Raw genomic sequence first — 18,853 nt, forward strand, 5'->3', positions numbered from 1 at the left:
GTAACAATATTCGAGTTAGGTACAGCCTTTAATATTGCCATTCCAGAAACGCTTTTCGTCGTTCGTTTACAAAAAAATAAATCCAATAATAATAATAAATTAGGATTGACGAAAAGGCAATACTGACGGTCTTCAGACTTCCCCCATACACACACCGGGGTTATCTCCACTTGAACAGTTTCTTTGGACGCCAGCTGGACCGTCCATTGCAGTGTTTCTACATTAATTTGGTACTGAGTCAACACAGCTGACATGAACACAAAATTCACAAACTCCAGAAAAACAAACAGGATGGCACAATCAAATATACAAACTACTGGAAAGATTAGAACCTGAAATTTCCCGAAGACTATTTGTTCTGATTGTAGACCTAAGAACAGAGGAGGTACGGCCTGTCATAGGTTCCCAATTGCGCAGATCGATGCTCATGCTGTTGATCACTGGACTGTCTGGTCCAGACTCGATCATTCACAGACCGCAGTTATATAGCTGGAATACTGCTGAGTGCGGTGTAAAACAATATATAAACTACTGGAAAGACTAGAGCATCAGGGTTTTGTTTTTTCAAAATAGCGGAAAATTTCACGTACCGACTCTCTCTTTTTGCATGTTGTATCGATGGGGAATGGGGTTGTATACATTAAGTGAAAATTTGGTCCATTCATCTCTTATAGTTTTCGAGATATTCAAGGGTTAAAGATTTTCACATTTTGGGTTGTCTGCCCTTACCGGAAGCCAGAAGTCGGGATTTTATGTTCATTGTATGGATTTCAGCATCATCCCTGAAAGTTGCATCTAAATAGCCCCAGTGGTTAGGTCAGGAGAGCTGGCACAAAATCCGCACAAATAACAATACGAAAAAGGAAAAGAAAAAGAGGAATATTCGGATAATAATAATAGGTCTTCCAGACTTTCGTCTAAAGACCTAAAAATTACATTTTATACTTCAGCCCGGTAAGCGAAAAAAAGGGGAATCCCCTTCTCGATCGCGTCTGTAAGCTGGGCTCCATCTCGTATATCCGTATATATAAGAAGCTTTGACTAGTGTGCGCAAAGTGAGCCAGGAACCAGCTTAATCGCGTCCCTTCCGTCTCATAAGTTGTGTTGCGAAGGCGGCGCATAGACAGACGGGAACCAGCTTAAAATAAATGAATGCGCATGCGCGATAGGCATGGATATGACATCAGAAACGGAAGTTGGGAATTCCAGGATTTCGGTTACTTCGTAATCAACAATGAACTTTGATACTTTTTACGCTGCAAAATGTGGCACACTTCGAAATAACACAGATGATTAACATGACATATCGCTGTCCACAGATTTTGAAGTAATATTATTTTCAATGAAATGGAATGATTTGTAGACAAACAATGTCCGCAAGGGAAAGTTCTGATGAATTCATCGTTTGTCGTGATAAAGTTGGTCTGATCGACTCTCTGAAAGGCAAAGTAGAAAGGTTGTATGGCACAAAAGTATTTTTTCATGAAGTATCAACCGATGGTGGAAAGGAAAAGCGATGGGTTTCAGTCACTGGAGGGAAGTGGGACAGACAGAATGCAAAGGTATATATCAGATATATTACTAGTAAATGGATGAGATGAATGACATTGTAGACATTTCAAACCTGAAGAAAGTTATATGGTAATATTTATTCCCACTTATTATGTGTAAATCATATGTAAATACGACGATCAGTGTCACCATTGATTGGTATTATGACTACTTCCTACATACTCAATGTAAGATGATCTATAGGGAGTTGTGTAACTGTGAGTCTAGAGAATATGTTCATCAACAGTATCACTTATTTCAAGTGTCTCCCAGAAAGCCGAGAGTCAGATAGGGTTTTACAGTCAGGACTAGCCGAGACCCATGACAGTCAAGACATGCCCCTACACCAAATACGAAAACACCTCCTTCAAGAATTGTACTGCCATCCTGTTCAGACTGGTAGCTAGTTACCCCTCATATTTTCTTGAGATTGTTAGAGAAAAGTTACAAGGTTTATGATTGAAAAGTTGACATGAATATACAGTAAACTACAGGTTTACCATACACGAAGGGAATACAAAGTTTAGCTGTTTATAATCCTAACCCTGATTACATTATATGAATCACCTGTCTGTGACTGAACGATAGGCTTTATTGGCAACTCACTCAAGGTAGATAGCCATGTAACTTCGTTCTTCCATTTTGAATGGTAATTCTTGCAATACATAACCATAACTTCCTTTATCTGCAGCTTTGATCTTCAGACGACATTGCATTCATTCATTTGGTTTATTCATCTGGATTCATTTGGCAAATGCTTCGTGTCAAATTACCTAACATAAGTTATAGCTCATATTCAGCAAACAACTACTTTTTAACCATTTGTGAATTTGTGATGTGAAAAGGTAACTTTGTCAGCTCAAATAAAATGTGAGCAATACTAATTTCACTCATTGTAGATTAGCAGCACACCTGTTTCTACTTGTTTAGAGTGCTGGTCTAAATATCAAACGTGATATTCTTATCAAAATCTAAAACTTTGGAAACAAATAAGGGCCATTTTCATACTGAAAACTTAAATGTCACATGCAACCAAAATATCAAACATAATTAAACACAGTTATCACTTATTCATGACATATGAAATGCATTGGTGATTGTGAAAAAACAAATAAACAAAATTGAGTATAATCGCAAATCAAAAGTAAAATATTTTGTACTAGGGACAAGGGACAAGGTTTACCTCCCTTGAAACGAAGCAGTCGCGATACCGACCTGTCAGAGCCAGTGGGTGTGCACTCATGTAATGACGCTTTGTTATTGTCCACTGGTTCATTTGCCGAGAGGCTTAGCTGGCTCTTTGTTTAGGTGTTAATATCAAATTGGATGTGGGCAGTGATTGAAGTTGTGCATTGCATATTGTCATCAGCAGGCAGGCAGGCAGACATATAGGTGTCAATAAACCAGACGTTGAGGTTTCTCTGTGACGGAGTCTGCTTGTCTCAATCAAGATGTTTTGTTTTATGTAACAAGTAGATTATTTACTTGTTTATATACACAACCGAGATTAGACTACTGCTCACGACCTGATACTCAGGGCAGACATACTGTTTCAAGCTCTGCAAACATACTGTGCATGAGTTATGAGTGCAGTGCAGCATAGTTGTTGAAACCACTTTTTCCCCTAGAGCTGGGAGAAAATTAGTGAATCGTTTGAATCGTTTGCGGGCTTTTTTTCATCACATTTTTTTTTTCCAACCTAATATGTTGAATTGGCATTTTTGATGATTTGTTTTAGTGAGTGCATACTGAAAGATATCCAAATCTGCAATGTTGTTTTATGTTGCATGTAACCTTTAATGCTTTTAGAGAACTTCCATCAGTCTATACCTGATGAGGTTCGAGCTAGTGCCTGATTGATAATTACAACCTGTGCGCAATGTACGCACCCTACTTGTTAGCACTGAACACATTTCTGTTTCTGCAAGCCAATTTGTGTTATGCGGCAACATTCTTAGTTTTGGAGCCCCTGTCACAATGAATTTGAAGAATATTTCCCTGCATAATACTTGAAAATAAGCTTAGTATTTATGATTTTTCATTTCTTTGAAAGTTTTAAAACATGAAATGAAGGATTCATGAACATAAATGCCATAATTTTTTTTTTTTTTTTTTTTTTTTTTTTTATTATCCATTCAACTCAGTAGACAGTTACACAAATAAATGATGCAACAGCACAAGTACACAATAAGACAAAAGTTCATATGGATAAAAGTTATACATACTGGATATATGGCAGCAGTGGTGACCATTTTCTGTCAAATGGTAACATTTTATTATTCTTAGTAGCAATAAACTTTTCAGTTTTGAAAATATCACCCAGTATTTTTAGAAATGCATCGAGTGATAACTTGGTGTTTTTAATACTTGATACATGAATGTATTTTTTACCAGCAAGAAGTATATGGTTCATTAAGTCAGTATTATTTCCACCAATTAAGACTGTATATTTTGTCAGGGTAAATGTTTCTGTTGTCTTATTGTCAATATATTCTTTCAGTTTCAACCAGAATGTTTTCACACTTTCACATTCCCAATAAATATGTATCAAATTTTTAGACACTAAGTTACAAAAAGAGCAAAGTTCATCATCAACTAATTTCATTTTCAGTAATTCCTTTTTTGTGTATATAATATTATGAATAAATTTAAATTGAAAGTCAATCAATTTAGTATCTTTTGTGCATCTTCTATAATCTTTAAAAATATATTCCCATGGGATTACAGTGTCAAAGAGCTGTTGCCATTTTTCACATGTAGAAGGGAAAGTTTCAGTACTTATAAGCTTATCATAGAAATATGTTGACCTCTTTGGTGCTGAAAGTAAACATATCAGTGGTGTGCTGAGATAGTGATTATGAACAATCAATAGATTATTTCTAATAGTATCTTTCCATTTTCTTGGTATATTTGAAAGAACCTGGTAGTAATCAAGAACTGTGCCTTTGATTTTGTAAGTTTTCTTAAGTTCATTAAATGACAAAATACCTTGATCATTACACAAGTCTCTTATAGAGTGAATACCCTTAAAATACCAATGTCTTATAATAAAATTACTATTTTGGAATTGATGGTTGAACCAAAGGGGTTCAGATAAGATTTCATTAATATCTGTAAAATCAGTTTTATGTGTTCTATAAAATATTCCCCATGCTGCCAACACATCTTTCCAATAGGGATTAATTATTTTCACATAATTTTCAATGTTGGCTCCAAGCAGAAATATATCCTTGAATGGAAAGGTACTAGGGCTAGTGTTTTTAGTTTGGAGATATTTATTTAATACAGACAGTTTTAATGAGTTATTGAATACCTCTACATTAACCATTCTTAGTCCCCCTTCTTCATATTTTCTAATAAGTGTTGTTCGCTTTATCTTATCGCGCTTATCATTCCAGATGAATTTATAAAATATATTGTTTAATTTATCAATGAATTCCTTTGGAGGATTTGGGAGTGAAGTGAATATATGCACTAATGATGAGAGTGCTAAAGTTTTAATAACCGTTATTTTCCCTATTAATGTCAAATTTCTTTTTCTCCAATTCCCAAGAGTTCTATTAATAATTTCTAGTCTTTTTCTTGTATTAATTACCCAAAGGTTATTCAACTTAGGATTAAGCTTTATTCCTAGTACATCAAAATCCCCACTGTGCCAATCAAGCTTAAGATCCTGACATAACATCATGTTACTACCTGCCATTGAGCCTATCCATATTGCTTTAGTCTTCTCTACGTTTATTCTTAAACCATTTAGGGTGTCAATTGCTATGCTTAAAGGTCACATGCAACCAAAAAATCAAACATAATTAAAACACATTTATCACTTATTCATAACGTATAATATACATTGCTTCTTTTAAAAAACAAATAAACAAAATTATAAGCGTACAATCGCGATTCAAAAGTGCAATATTTTGTACTTGGGCTTACTTCCCCCGAAACGAAGCCCTCGGGAGACCGAACCCAGTCATAGCGGATGGATGTGCACTCAAGTGTAACGACGGCCCCTGATTGGCTGTTTCATTTGCTGATATGCTGAGGGTTCATTGTGTGTACAGAAAGGTGATCTGTTTGATGGGCATTTTAGAAGTATGGTCAGTCACATGAAAGTAAGATTCTTTATGGATAACAACTTCTTTTTGTGTACTTGATGCGTCGTTTCAGTATGGATTCATATACTGTTGTCAAACAAAATCATACACACTAAAAGAAGTCGTTATCCAGAAAGAATGTATATAGAGATGCTGGATTTTGAAAATACATGTTCTCTGAATTTCCGCTCGATCCAATCAAAAATCATGTCAGTAAAGATGGTAAACTACTGCGTGGCTGGAATCTGTCATTCGTCCAAGTGCAAAGCAGGACTTGAAACTGACAAGAGTTTGCACCAGTTTCCGTCAGATCCAGTCATCCGAAAAAAAGTGAATGTAGTTTGCTTGCAACCCACAGACATAAAAACATGTCATATGTATCACACGTGCCTAATTACATAATGTGGCAGAGACGGGGCTCGGGTGCACGAGTCATAAATCAACTCATTTTCTTTATGTCGTATAGTCTGATAGGTGTTAAGTTCAAATTGCACGTGGTCAATGATTGAAGCTGTGTACTGCATGTTGTCTTTAGCAGACAGGCAGGCAGACATATAGGTGTGAATAAACCAGACACTGAGCTTTCTCTGTGACAGAGACTGCTTACCACAATCAACAAGTTTTTTTACGTAACGAGTAGATTATTTACTTGTTTGTGTACACAACCGAGATTAGACTACTGCTCACGACCTCAGATACTGGGCATGCATACTGTTTCAAGCTCCGCGAACCTATTCACTGCGCATGCGTTATGGACGCAGCGCAGCACAGCTGTTGAAACCAGTTTTCCCCCCAGCGCTGGGGGGAATTTAGTGAAACGTTTGAACTCCGATTTCGCGGGCTTTTTTTTCATCGCGTTTTTTTCAACTTTATAGGTTGAATTGGCATTTTTTATGATTTGTTTCGGTAAGTGCATACCGAAAGGTACCAGAATCTGCAAAGTTGTATTTTACGTTGCATGTGACCTTTAAGCTTTCTTCACATCCATCAAGAAATAATTCAGTATCATCTGCATATTGTCCAATTTTATGTTCAGTTTTATTCAACGTCATTCCTTTTATTGCACTGTTGTTACGGATCATTGTTCCTAAAATTTCTGCCACTAAAAGGAATATGTAGGGAGAGACCGGGTCGCCTTGTCTACAGCCCCTTTCATTGTGAAAAAAACTGAGATAGATGACCATTTTGTATAACACAAGATGTAGGATCATTGATTAATATTTTGATCCATTTTTCCATATTAGGTCCAAAGCCAAATTTTAATTGTTAGAATTATAAATTCTTTAGAGACAGTGTCAAAAGCTTTTTCAAAGTCAATAAGTAACAACAGTCCCTTTTTACCCTGTAATTTTGCTTCAAACATAATATCATATACCAGTCTAATGTTCTCACTAATACATCTTCCAGGGATAAATCCTGTCTGAGTTTCATGAATTAGTGTATTCAAAGTTTTTTTAATTCTATTGGCTATACATGTACTGAGTATTTTATACACAGAATTTAGTAGGGAAATTGGGCGCCAGTTTTTTAACAACTGTCTATTTTTGTTAGCTTTTGGAATTCATGTGATGACGCCTCTTTTGATTGTTGGACTTAACATATTTTGCCTGAATGTTTCTGATATATATCTATATCTTTCCAGGAAGATCTTTCCAGAAAAATTTAATGAATTCTATTGGGAAACCATCTATTCCTGGGCTTTTGTTATTTTTCATTGATTTAACAGCTTGTGTTATCTCATCTATTGTAATGTCACCCTCAAGAGTTTCAGCTTCAACAGTTGTTAGTTTTGGTGTAATAATATCATTGAATATCTCAATATATTTACTTGCTATTGTACCACCTGATGCATATAAATTTTCATAAAATTTTCTCTGCTCATATAAAATAGCCTTACCATCTGATATTACTTCTCCTTTATCATTAATGACACTATTCATAAGCTTACTGGTATAATTTCTGTTTTCGAGGTGACAGAAATATTTGGTTGTTTTTTCTCCTTCCTCGTACCACTGAATTCTATTTCTTATTTGTATACCTCTTATTTCAGCTTCTTTTAATTTTTCAAATTCTAGTTTACATTTGGATAGTTCAGCAAGTTTAGTTTCACATACTGTTTGGAAATTTTTTCTGATTTCTTCTTCCATTGCAGAGATTGTTTTATCTAAATTTTTCATTTTTTCAGTTTTGATTTTTTTTAGGTAGGAAGAGAATGATATTGTTTTCCCCCTCACTTTCATCAAAAATGTTTCTAAAAACAATGTGTCACTTATTTTAAGTTGTAATTTTGAGTCCTCAGTATGACCTAGTTCATCCTCAGTGCAGTTACAGTATTCTAATTTTGTTTCAAGAAGCATGTCCTTGACCATATTTACATAGTCTTGATTATATAGTAATGATGTATTTAATTTCCAGTATCCACCACCCCGTTCCTTATGAAGTTCACTGGAAAAGGACATAGTAATTGCCGAATGATCAGATTTATATCCTGGAAGTATGGAACAGTCACTTGTCATGTTTGCTAAATCTTGTGAAACTAAAAAGAAATCAAGTCTGGACTGTTGTTTCAGGTTTTTTTTCCACCATGTGTACTTTTTAACATCATAATTTCTCTCCCTCCAAATGTCTATCAAATCATACTTTTCTATATTATCTAACAATACCTTTCTTGCTTTTGGATTATTAATATGTTTATAATTTTCTAAGTCAATGGAAGGATTAAGAACTAAGTTCCAGCCTCCACATATCACAAGAGATTCATTTTCAAATTCTTCCATATTGTGAAATAAGGCATGATAAAATTCAGGTGCATCTTGATTAGGACCGTATATATTAGTCAGTGTGATTCTTATTCCTTCTATAGTTACATCTGCTATTATATAGTTTCCATTGTTGTCAGTCTTGAATTTGTGGATATTTACTTCCAAATTATTGTTAAATAGGATAGCAGCCCCTCTTGCATTTGATTTATATGGTGCTATAATGCTTTGAAGACCCCATTCATTTCTCATAGTAATATCATCCTCTTTGGCTATATGAATATCTTGTAGGCATATAACTGAAAACTTTCTTTTACGCCAAAGGTTCATTATTTCTTTTCGTTTTCTCTTTTCTGCCAGGCCTCTACAATTGGCTGAAGCTATTCTAATCTTATCACCCATATTGATTCATAATGCGCACACTGTTACTATATCTCAACTGTCTACTGAAATGGATGTTTTTATATTTTTTAGTGAAAACAAGATTATAAAAGACATTAGAAAACATAAAATACAAAGAAAAAGTGTCCCACAAGTCAAATCCATCCTGTACTAAATAACAGACAATGAAAAAAAGGCCACTGTATCAATGTGTCTAGGTAACACCTACCATGTCTTCTGTTGAGAGACACATAGAAGAGAGAAATATACAAGAGGTGTCCAAAAACTAGGTCAGATAAGGGAGGCTACTCCAATTCTGCTCAGTTGAATAACCATATCCGACGAATTTCACGTGAAAATATGTTTCAAAACACAAGAATTACAGCCAACGATAATATTATGTTCTTATGTACATAAAAACAAACATATATAAATATATATCACAAACTCACGTTTTTAGACCCAACTGCAGACGGGCAGTGGGGTGAACAAGTGTCAGTTTGACAGTCTCTCGACACAATCAGTGCAAGTCACGTGATCGGTGACCAAATTACACATCGGTTTATAGGGCATATGATTCACATCCTTAAAATGCTAATCCTGCATAAATATAATGTTCAGAAAAAAAAGATATTGATAATATCGATAGAGATATCTATATATAATAAACATCATGTTCCTTAAAACAGGGACGTCAAATGCATTTCACTGTCAGCGAGGTAGCGAATGTCAACAATAGTCACATGATCATGCCCCCACGTAGGTCTAAAAATAGACCTGTAAACAAACTGGTTACGGGAGCTGTAGGAACTCTGTGTGTATTGATTAATATCCATGGCAATATAATTCCGATTGCCAATCTTCAATTAAAAGTATTGTTATATCATCTTTGCATTGTTGTATTAGAGGAAGTGCAGTCTTATGAGTGTATTAAAACGGTATAAACAGAGGCCAGAGGAGACACCATGCAACGTTTTCACACACAGTTGAGAGTAAGTATCCTACCACCCGACAAGTTCTTACAAAAATGCTTGATCCATGTTATCCTCAAGTTTGACTGTTTTCCATGGTCGATCTGAGTTTTTTCTGCACTGCAAGATAATATCAATTCCTTTTTCCTGAATACGTGTTTGGACCATATATTTCTACCTCAATTCGTATGCTTTATTGGCCAGTTTTCCTCGGATCTTCTTCAAGGGAACCGGGAGATCAGTGCGGATAGACATGTGTCTCTCTCGCAGTAGGGCACTTTTACGAAAACTAGCTTCAATAATAGCTTGCCTGTCACACATGTTGACAAATTTGGCGACAATAGGCTTTGGTGAAGCAGCTGTACGGGGATTTGTACTCTGGCGGGGCAGCCTGTGAATATTCATAATGTTTATGTCGTGGGCATTCGAAATTCCCAAATCCTTGAAAAGATCTCTGCAGGCTGACTCTGGATCTCGTTCATCAGGTATGCCATATATCAACAGATTATTCTTACGAAAATAAAGTTCTTGTGTCAATAGTTTTGTTTCCGTGTCTTTACGTAACTGGTCCATTTCGTCCCTGAGCTTTTGAATCTCGGCTTTGTTTACATTTATTTGTTCAGCGTTAAACTCAACTGATCGGAGCATATTGTCCGTTTTTTACTGTAATTTGGCTTCGACATTCACTTTCTCGATTTTCGAAGTGATTTCATTTGTTTGCGTTTGTAATGAGTCTCTAATGAAAGATTTAATTTCATCGATCATGCTCACCGACATGGCGGTCGATACATTTTCCGGTGTCGAGGTAGCTCCAATACATGTTGAGGTTTTTTGCTTAGTCGACGACTGGGTGTCCAGAATTAATTGCTGATCTTGATTTGGGGTTTCTGCATCTGCTTTTCCTCTCTGACTTTTTCTTGGATTGGCCATGATGTTACAGATATGGATGGATTCGCTCGGGAGATGTTATGTGCGACCTGTCGCCATGAGCGCCACCGGAAGGGTCTTTCAAAAATGCCATAAAATTATACCAGTAAATGCGACTTACCTTAAGTGGAAGGTTTTTTGTAGCTCTACGGAATAATAATCCAATTGAAAGAACACATAAATCCATTGGTATGTGACCAAATGTTTGTCACATGAAATCATGCATATGGCTAGTTGTGGTTACAGCAACGTTGAGTAAACTTAGGCAAAGTACTGTGACCATGTGTCCCAGTCCACCCAGCTGTGAACTGGGTACCTCGTTAGGATGAGAGAGCCACGATAGACTTAGTTTGCCTAGTGGCAGCAAGAGTTGTACACTTCCCGGGAAGTTGAGATTGATAATACGATGTGACAATGAGATAGACATCCAATGATCGAGGGAAACAAATACCAGCGCCTTGAGCAAGCACTAGTTGCATGGATATGTGTGCTTTATAAATATCCTTTAATAATAGTCAGGAATGGAGTAGTCACATTAGAAACAAAAGTTAGGCTTGTCTTCAGTTTTTTAGGGTAGTGAATGGACACATTAATATTATTTCTATCATTTGAAGTATGAATTAGAGGGAAATTATTTTCTCCTAGCGGTATGGGGCGTTCACATGGGTTATCTGCCCGGTAGGTGGCGTTTTATGGAAGTATATAAGGGTGTAGATATTTGAATTTGGCATTCTCGATTAGTGCACTCCCGACCTTTCAACATTTAACATGAATTCTGACGAAAAATTAGATGCCGTTTTGTTACAACTAGCAACGTTTGAATCGGCTCTTGACTTGATGATGTATGTTCTAAAACTCTCACTGATGACTATTATGAATATGAACAGGGCACGTCTGAAATTGTTGTAAGGGGCCATCTCAAAAGCAGTGTTAAATTTTGGAGAGATATTAGAGCTTCTCAATTTATCATTGATCTTATTCAGTGCGGTTATAAGATTCCATTCATCAACTGTCCACCTTCTCTGTCAATATCTAAGAACCAGTCCGCATTAAAACATAGCGATTTTGTTACACAGGCTATTGACGATCTTTTGAAGAAGCAACTAATTTGTGAGTGTGCAACCCCTCCATATGTGGTCAGTCCACTCTCAGTGTCGGTACACTCCTCTGGAAAGAAAAGATTGATTCTGGATCTTCATAGATCAAAAAATAAGCGTCAATTTGAAGATTGGAAATGTGCTTTAAATTACATCAACAAAGGGGACTGGTTGATTAAGTTCGACATACATTCCGCTTATCACCATATTGACATATTTCCCCCACATACTTGCTTCCTCTGGTTTTCATGGAAAGTCAATTCTGAATGTGTACATTATTACAAATTTTTGGTTTTGCTATTTGGGCTTACATCTGCTCCTTACGTTTTCATTAAGGTCACCAGACAACTCGTAAAGAAATGGAGGTACAAGGGTAAGAGAATTGTGACGTTTTTAGATGATGGAATTCTTGCTGGATCTTCTGAATATGAAACAAGTTCCTTTGGATCAGCAGTTAAGTTAGATTTGATCAGTTCTGGGTTCGTTCCAAAGGTGGAGAAATCTTTATGGTGTCCGTCACAGTCGTTAGAGTGGCTTGGATTTCATATCAATACTTCTTCCATGATGTTAACTATTCCTGATAGAAAAATTGAGAAAGTGTTGATAGCAATAAGGTCGTTGTTGCTAAGTCATACACAGAGGATTCTTGTAAAAAGTGTTGCTTCCATAGTTGGTCAAATTGTGTCCGTGAAAGTTGTCATTGGATCAGTGTCACAGATTATGACTAGATCGCTTTGCATTGATGTTGTTGAGGCGACAACCTGGAACAGCAATATTTACATTTCTACTGGAAGTGTTACACAACTCAAGTTTTGGGCTAACAATATACAGGCGTACAAAAGCAGAGAGTTGATTCCATCCACAGTCATCAAGAGATTAGTTTATACTGACGCTAGCAACACAGGATTTGGTGGATATTATGTGGAAATAGACAGTTTTAATTTCTCATGGTCAGTGGTCCAAATGTGAGTCTAATCAAAGTTCTACATGGAAAGAATTGAAAGCTGTACATATGATGCTCAAAAGTTTTGTGCCTCAGTTAGCTAAACGGAGTGTCAAGTGGTTCCCTGATAATCAGAATGTGGCAGCTATAATTGAGAAAGGAAGTATGAAAGTTCACCTGCAGTCTATAGCTCTTGAAATCTTTAAGTTGTGTATGCAAAACAGTGTTGATCTTCATCTTCAATGGATTCCGAGGAATTAGAATCAAGAAGCGGATTTCCTAAGTTGTTTGATTGACTGTGATGAATGGGGGATTTCCAAGACCACTTTTCAATGTGTTGACAAAAAATGGGGTCCACGTGAAGTGGATAGGTTTGCCTCCTATTACAACGCAAAAACTAAAAAAATTAACTCTCTGTTCAGTAATCCAGGATCTTCTGTGGACTGCTTCTCCGTTGACTGGAGTGGGACTATGAACTGGGTTGTTTCCCCCTCTATTCGGCTTATTCCCAAAGCAGTGAAACATCTTTCTGCGTGTAGAGCTAAGGGAACCCTGGTAGTGCCTGAATGGCATTCAGCATCTTATTGGCCTTTGATATGTTGCAACTCAGTGTTTATTCCACAAGTCAAGGACGTTATGTATCTACCATCGTCAAAACAATGTTATGTGCCAAGTAGGATACCAAGTAGGATACCAGGTGGTATGTTTGAACATGATTTACATTTTAATATGTTGGCACGTCGGTTCCTATTGTTAAGTATGCGTTGTGTTTTATGTGGACGGGAGTAGGGCTGACTAGGAGAAGAAACAAAAGTTAGGCTTGTCTTCAGTTTTTGAGGGTAGTGTATGGACACATATACTGGTGATGGGTACCTCTAAGGATGGGACATGATTACTTCATTCATGACTGTAACTCGGTAGAACTACTATCAACCTTCAACAGGTAAGTCTTGTTTAATTGTATAATTCTACATCGTCGTAGTCGTGATGTCACTCCATACTCATGTGAGATTTTAGAGCTGTGTTCATGAACTATACAAAGTCAGAGCACAGTACTTCATATCTTTATTTGTTATTAGCTTCATAGTTGTACAGAGAACCAGATTACATCTGTAATGTATTACAAGATACATCATAATCAGTCTTGGCCCTTACAAGACTATATTACAACTGGCAAAACATTGAGAACTCCTTAATAGTATGCTCTCAAATGAGACTTGTGCCCTGAAATAAAACAGTAGCAATATCTTGAGATACTTTAATGTCTTTCTGATAATACTGAGATATGGTGTGCTGGTGACTCCAGCCAGCAACCTCAAGATCACATCTCATCACCTTCTCTCAGGCCCTTCTCTGTCTTACTTCTGAGAAGCCTTCCATGTCTAAATTTTAATCAAACAACTAATTGTATCTTTTGATGATTGACAGACAGTTTCAAGGAATTATGTAATATGCTTGCAGGGTTTGATTTAGTGATTTGTTACTTGCACTGGTGCAGCCCAGTGTGCAATCTAGTTATGAGTCTAACTTGCACAAGGTGCAAATCAGTTTTTGACAAAAAAATCAACAGTAAATCTATAAACATAAATATGTCAGCTCAATTTTTCTGGTAAACTTGAAAACTATGGCATTGAAACATTGCTATTTATAGACACGTCTTGGCAATGACAGCTGGCATCAACAGCTATCAGCTGAATCTCTGTGTTGCTGTGGTTTCATGGGTGCTACATCATGGAAATATATTTGTGCACAGTAGTCTTTAAGACACTATGTTGCAAATGGAATTAGCTGGTGCTGGTGAGAGAAGTGTTTGCTCTGTCATTCTTTTTTTTTATTTATGTATATTTATATAGCGCGAGGATCCAGATAACCAGATCAAAGGTGCTTTGTTTTCCTCTCGATCATTGGATGTCAGTCTCAAAAGGCAGTTATCAGTCTCAACTCCTTGAGGAACATGCAACTCTTGCAGCTAGTGGGTTCACCTAGGAATTTTAGATACTGTTGCGGCTCTGGCTCCAAGTGTAGTAGAATTACAAGCCATCCAAGTTGAGTGAATAGCCTGACGGTGAAGTCAAGCTGCAGTTTACTTTTCTTGTAATGAACTGGAATACCATCATCAAAGTAGAAAGCACTGCATAGCCCACAATGATGGTGGTGGGTTATGATGGGCTTGATTACCCGAATAAACATCCAAGGGGCCAACAATATTCCAAACGGTAGGACATTCCACTGGAAATGACAACCCTGGAATAGGAAGTCCAGTTGTTTCCAGAATTCCAGATGTGTCAAGATGTGAAGATATGCATCTTGTAGATCAGTGCTTATGAGGTAATCTGCCAGATGAATGAGATGTCTGAGGTGCGGTAGATGGAGCATTCTGAACCTTTTGGGTCTGAGCTGGTAATTCTTGTTGATTTTCTACATGTTGTAGATGAGCCAAAACCTTTCTTTGGGGAGTAAAATCCAGGTGTGAGGTCCTATGGATGTACCTCCTTAACTGCACATTTCTCCTGCAGGGATAATATGGCGTCAGTTGGTTTCTCCACTTGATCTGTGCATACACAAAGAGGGCTGGGTCTCTTGTAATGTGAGAGATGGCGATTCCTGTATTGGAATCTTGTAGCTTTCCCTTAGGATCTGCGAGACATAGTTGTCATTAAGGATGTCTCAATTCTTCCAGTAGCATTGCAGATGTCCACCCACATGAGATGGTTGTATGCGAATGGCCGGGAGTGGAAGACTCCAGTCATTCTGACCCTGATCTTTAGTGTTTTCCTCCTCTTGTACCCTTGGAGGGACATCCTTTTCCAAGAGAGTTCGTCTCCTCCAGAAGAACAACGAAAAGAACCCTTCCCATTCCTAGAGTTGGCGTGCTTCTTATCCCATGCTCTCTGCACTCTGGAGTACTTTGACTTGTTAAAGTAGTGCAGAGATGTCTGATGACGGTGGCCAGAGTATCTATGGACTCAATCATCATGACGTCTCGGGAGTCGTGTGTAGCTGTTTTGGCAACATCCTTGAATTTTTTGCTGAAGACTCTGTGCTGACCAAGGAATCCATAGTAGTGACTTGATAAAGCCGTCACCCCAAGGTGATGCTGCCAATAAGCTTTGTCTTCTGAGCAGATTCAGTTCAGCAGATGTAGGTCTGAAGAAGGTTTATCGTGTGGAAGTATCCAGTTGGGCTAAACGTTATCATCCACCTTGTAGGCTGCTCTGAGACTGCTACAAAGAACGATGTTGAGGGGGATGCATGTGATGAATCCATATAAAGACATCTGTAAACACCGGCCTCTGTCTACTCCAGATATATGCATGGTTGTGAAAACAAATCTGTAAAACCTGGCACATGAAAGATGGCGCAACCCTTTGATGCAGTTAGGTCCAAATGATGTAACAACACAATTCGTGGTTACTACCCGAGATTATTCAGAAATGGGAAGTGTCAATTAGTGTCTTGTTAATTAGTGTGTGATACGTGTCCCTTCCATAGAGTGATGAATCGTGGGCACTGTAACAAGACATTTCCTGATATTATTCAGAAACGGGAGGTGTCATGAGGCAAACTGCCTATACCAGCGCTTTGTCAAAACCGGCATTTTTATTTGGTCCCTAGTGGTGCTGGTATTGACAGAGTCCTCTGTACTTGGATATTAAATGGTGTGCTGAGACACTAAGTTGCCTCCAACCGTCTCATCGGGCAGTGACGGAGAGAGTGACAAGCATGGCAGGTCTTATTACCGATATTGGCAGGAAAAGGGAAGGGAGGCTGCTTGCTCGTGAATGTGATTGTACGTCCGCTTCAAAGAAGAGAATTTCAAAGGGATTTCAAGAGTTCCACTATCTTTGCATAGAGGAAAGAGATATGCATAATAATCATGAGTCAGGGTAAGGGAAAATTATATTTTGCCCCATCCTGACTCACACACATTATTGCTTTATCTGCCTTTCTTCAAGGGTATAGTGGAACCTGCTATTGTTCCTCTATGAACAGTCTTAAAAATAGCTCAAGTGGGCTTCTTTAATTCCCACACCAGTGTCCCACATGATGACTGACTGTGTGTCATTCTCTCCATTTTCACCCTTTTCTGAACTAACTGGGCTGGAGTTGATTTGATTATGACATTTAGTCTGGTCTCCTGTCTGGCTCCAAAGGTTTGAATGACAGACTTTTTTATCTGAAGTCAGTCGCCTTGTCCACATGACCAAAGACATTTACCCCATCAGCAACGCGACAAGGTAAGGATGTCATCTGTGGGATGACTCCACGCCCTGCTACATACTCAACCATCAACAGAAGACATGTCATGAACTGCTGGGTACTGAGGCATATTTTGTTCAAATTTGATATGAACATGCTCAGCCTCACATTGGGCACCAATGTGGTAGCCACAAAATTTATAAGTCCTATGCTGGGATTCGAATGACAGACTTGATCCAACTCGGTTGCCTTGTCCACATGACCAAAGACATTAACCCCATCAGCAACGCGACAAGGTAAGGATGTCATCTGTGGAATGACTCCACACCCTGCTACATTTCTTCTCAGAGAACAGTCATCCTTCACAAGGTGGCAGTCATTCTTCACAGGAGAGTAGTCATTCTTCACAGGAGAGCAGTCATTCTTCACAGGAGAGCTGTGAGTGAGTCATTCATCTCAAGAATGAAAGTCATTCTGAGGAGAGCAGTCATGCTTCTCAGGAGGGCAGTCATTCTTCTCAAGAGTGCAGTTATTGTAAGGAGAGCAATTATTTTTTTCGGGAGGGCAGTCATTCTCAGTGTTTGCATTAACAGAGAAACCCGCGATATTCACATAAACAAAAATCATAAAACCACACAAAAAAATATTTTGCACGGGTGTTTTGAATGCATTGATTCTGATCTACATAATTTTAGAAAGTACCTTAAAACTGCAACATATGGACAAACAATAAATTTCAACATGATTCAAGATTGTAATGAAAATTTCATGTGCAAAAGATTTGAACTTGGAGTGCCTCTAGAATAAAGAAGCAGTTTCCTGAAGAACAAATTAAGCGTTCGAAGCATTAACATATGCATGTATAGGTATGGTTTAATGTAGGACAAGTTGCCAATTTCAGAAGTGGCTTGGGAGATGGATGTGATTGCCCATTTCGTCTGGGATCAGGTGTGAAAAGGACATACCACTCCAGATGTTTAATATTTACAACATATTTTCACAATTCCAGGTGATAAATCAGCATTCACAATCCCCGCAGTGCTGTACATGATTTCCCCACATCTAATACAGTGCCTAAATCAATGCACTGAGTTTATAATACATAGTTTATTCAAGTCATGCTGTTTAGTTATACATTAAGAGTTACGTCCCCTACCAGTGTATTTCCCAGGGCTATGTCCTAGGGCGTTAACGGAAGTTGATAAGAGAGTCTGCAGTTATCGAAATGAAATGTAGCTGAAAAGTTGTTTGCTGTTTTTAGAAACAAAAAAGAACAAAGCCTGATAGAGAAAATGCCAAAACCTTTGCAAGGTCAAGTGATGACAGTTCTAATTTAATAACTGAGACGAAAGTATGAGAAAAACAATGATATGCTGACTGATGTTAAAACTGAGAACAAAACATCAACCTGTTCATTCCAAACGAAATGGCAAGGTTTGTATCAGTGGGTTCCCTATAATGAGTGTAAAAACAAAATGGCATGTGCACTTTGTCTGAAAAATGGAAAGCATAATGTTTTCACTGATGGAACTGATAATTTCCGTACTTCCACGCTCCAGAGACATGCTGATAGTGCCGACCATAAACTTGCTTTTCAAGCTGAATCCCTGAAGGGACAAATGAAAATGGCAGTGAAAAATATGATTCGTGGTAAGAAAAGGCAGCAATTCAATTTAAATTATCACTTTGATACAACTGAACAGCTTTTTGCATGACATATTCCTTAAAATTGCAGAGTGAATGTCTCCCTTGTCTTTTCTTATGACCCACTAACAGTGGCAAATGTTACACTATTTCAATTAACCATGGGCCATGGCCCACTTCTTCAGTTAACCACTGTCCAATGACCCACTTCTTCAATTAACCTAGTAAATTAGACACTGCTGTTGAGAAAACTCTTAAGTGTAACAAGTCTTCAGTTTTTACATTG

At 37.6% G+C, this 18,853-nt stretch overlaps 1 protein-coding gene across 1 annotated transcript in view; it reads left to right on the plus strand.

The window, feature by feature from the left end:
• The first annotated feature begins 1,141 nt into the window (after positions 1-1,141).
• Positions 1,142-18,853, plus strand: part of LOC137257335 (NEDD4-binding protein 1-like) — a 41,846-nt gene continuing 24,134 nt past the window's right edge. The window contains exon 1 of the mRNA XM_067794636.1: positions 1,142-1,562. Coding sequence (XP_067650737.1) covers positions 1,353-1,562 — 210 coding nt within the window. The 5' untranslated portion in view covers positions 1,142-1,352. The remainder of the gene's footprint in view (positions 1,563-18,853) is intronic.

The sequence above is a fragment of the Haliotis asinina genome, chromosome 12 (assembly GCF_037392515.1).
Source record: "Haliotis asinina isolate JCU_RB_2024 chromosome 12, JCU_Hal_asi_v2, whole genome shotgun sequence".
Lineage (NCBI taxonomy): Eukaryota > Metazoa > Mollusca > Gastropoda > Lepetellida > Haliotidae > Haliotis > Haliotis asinina.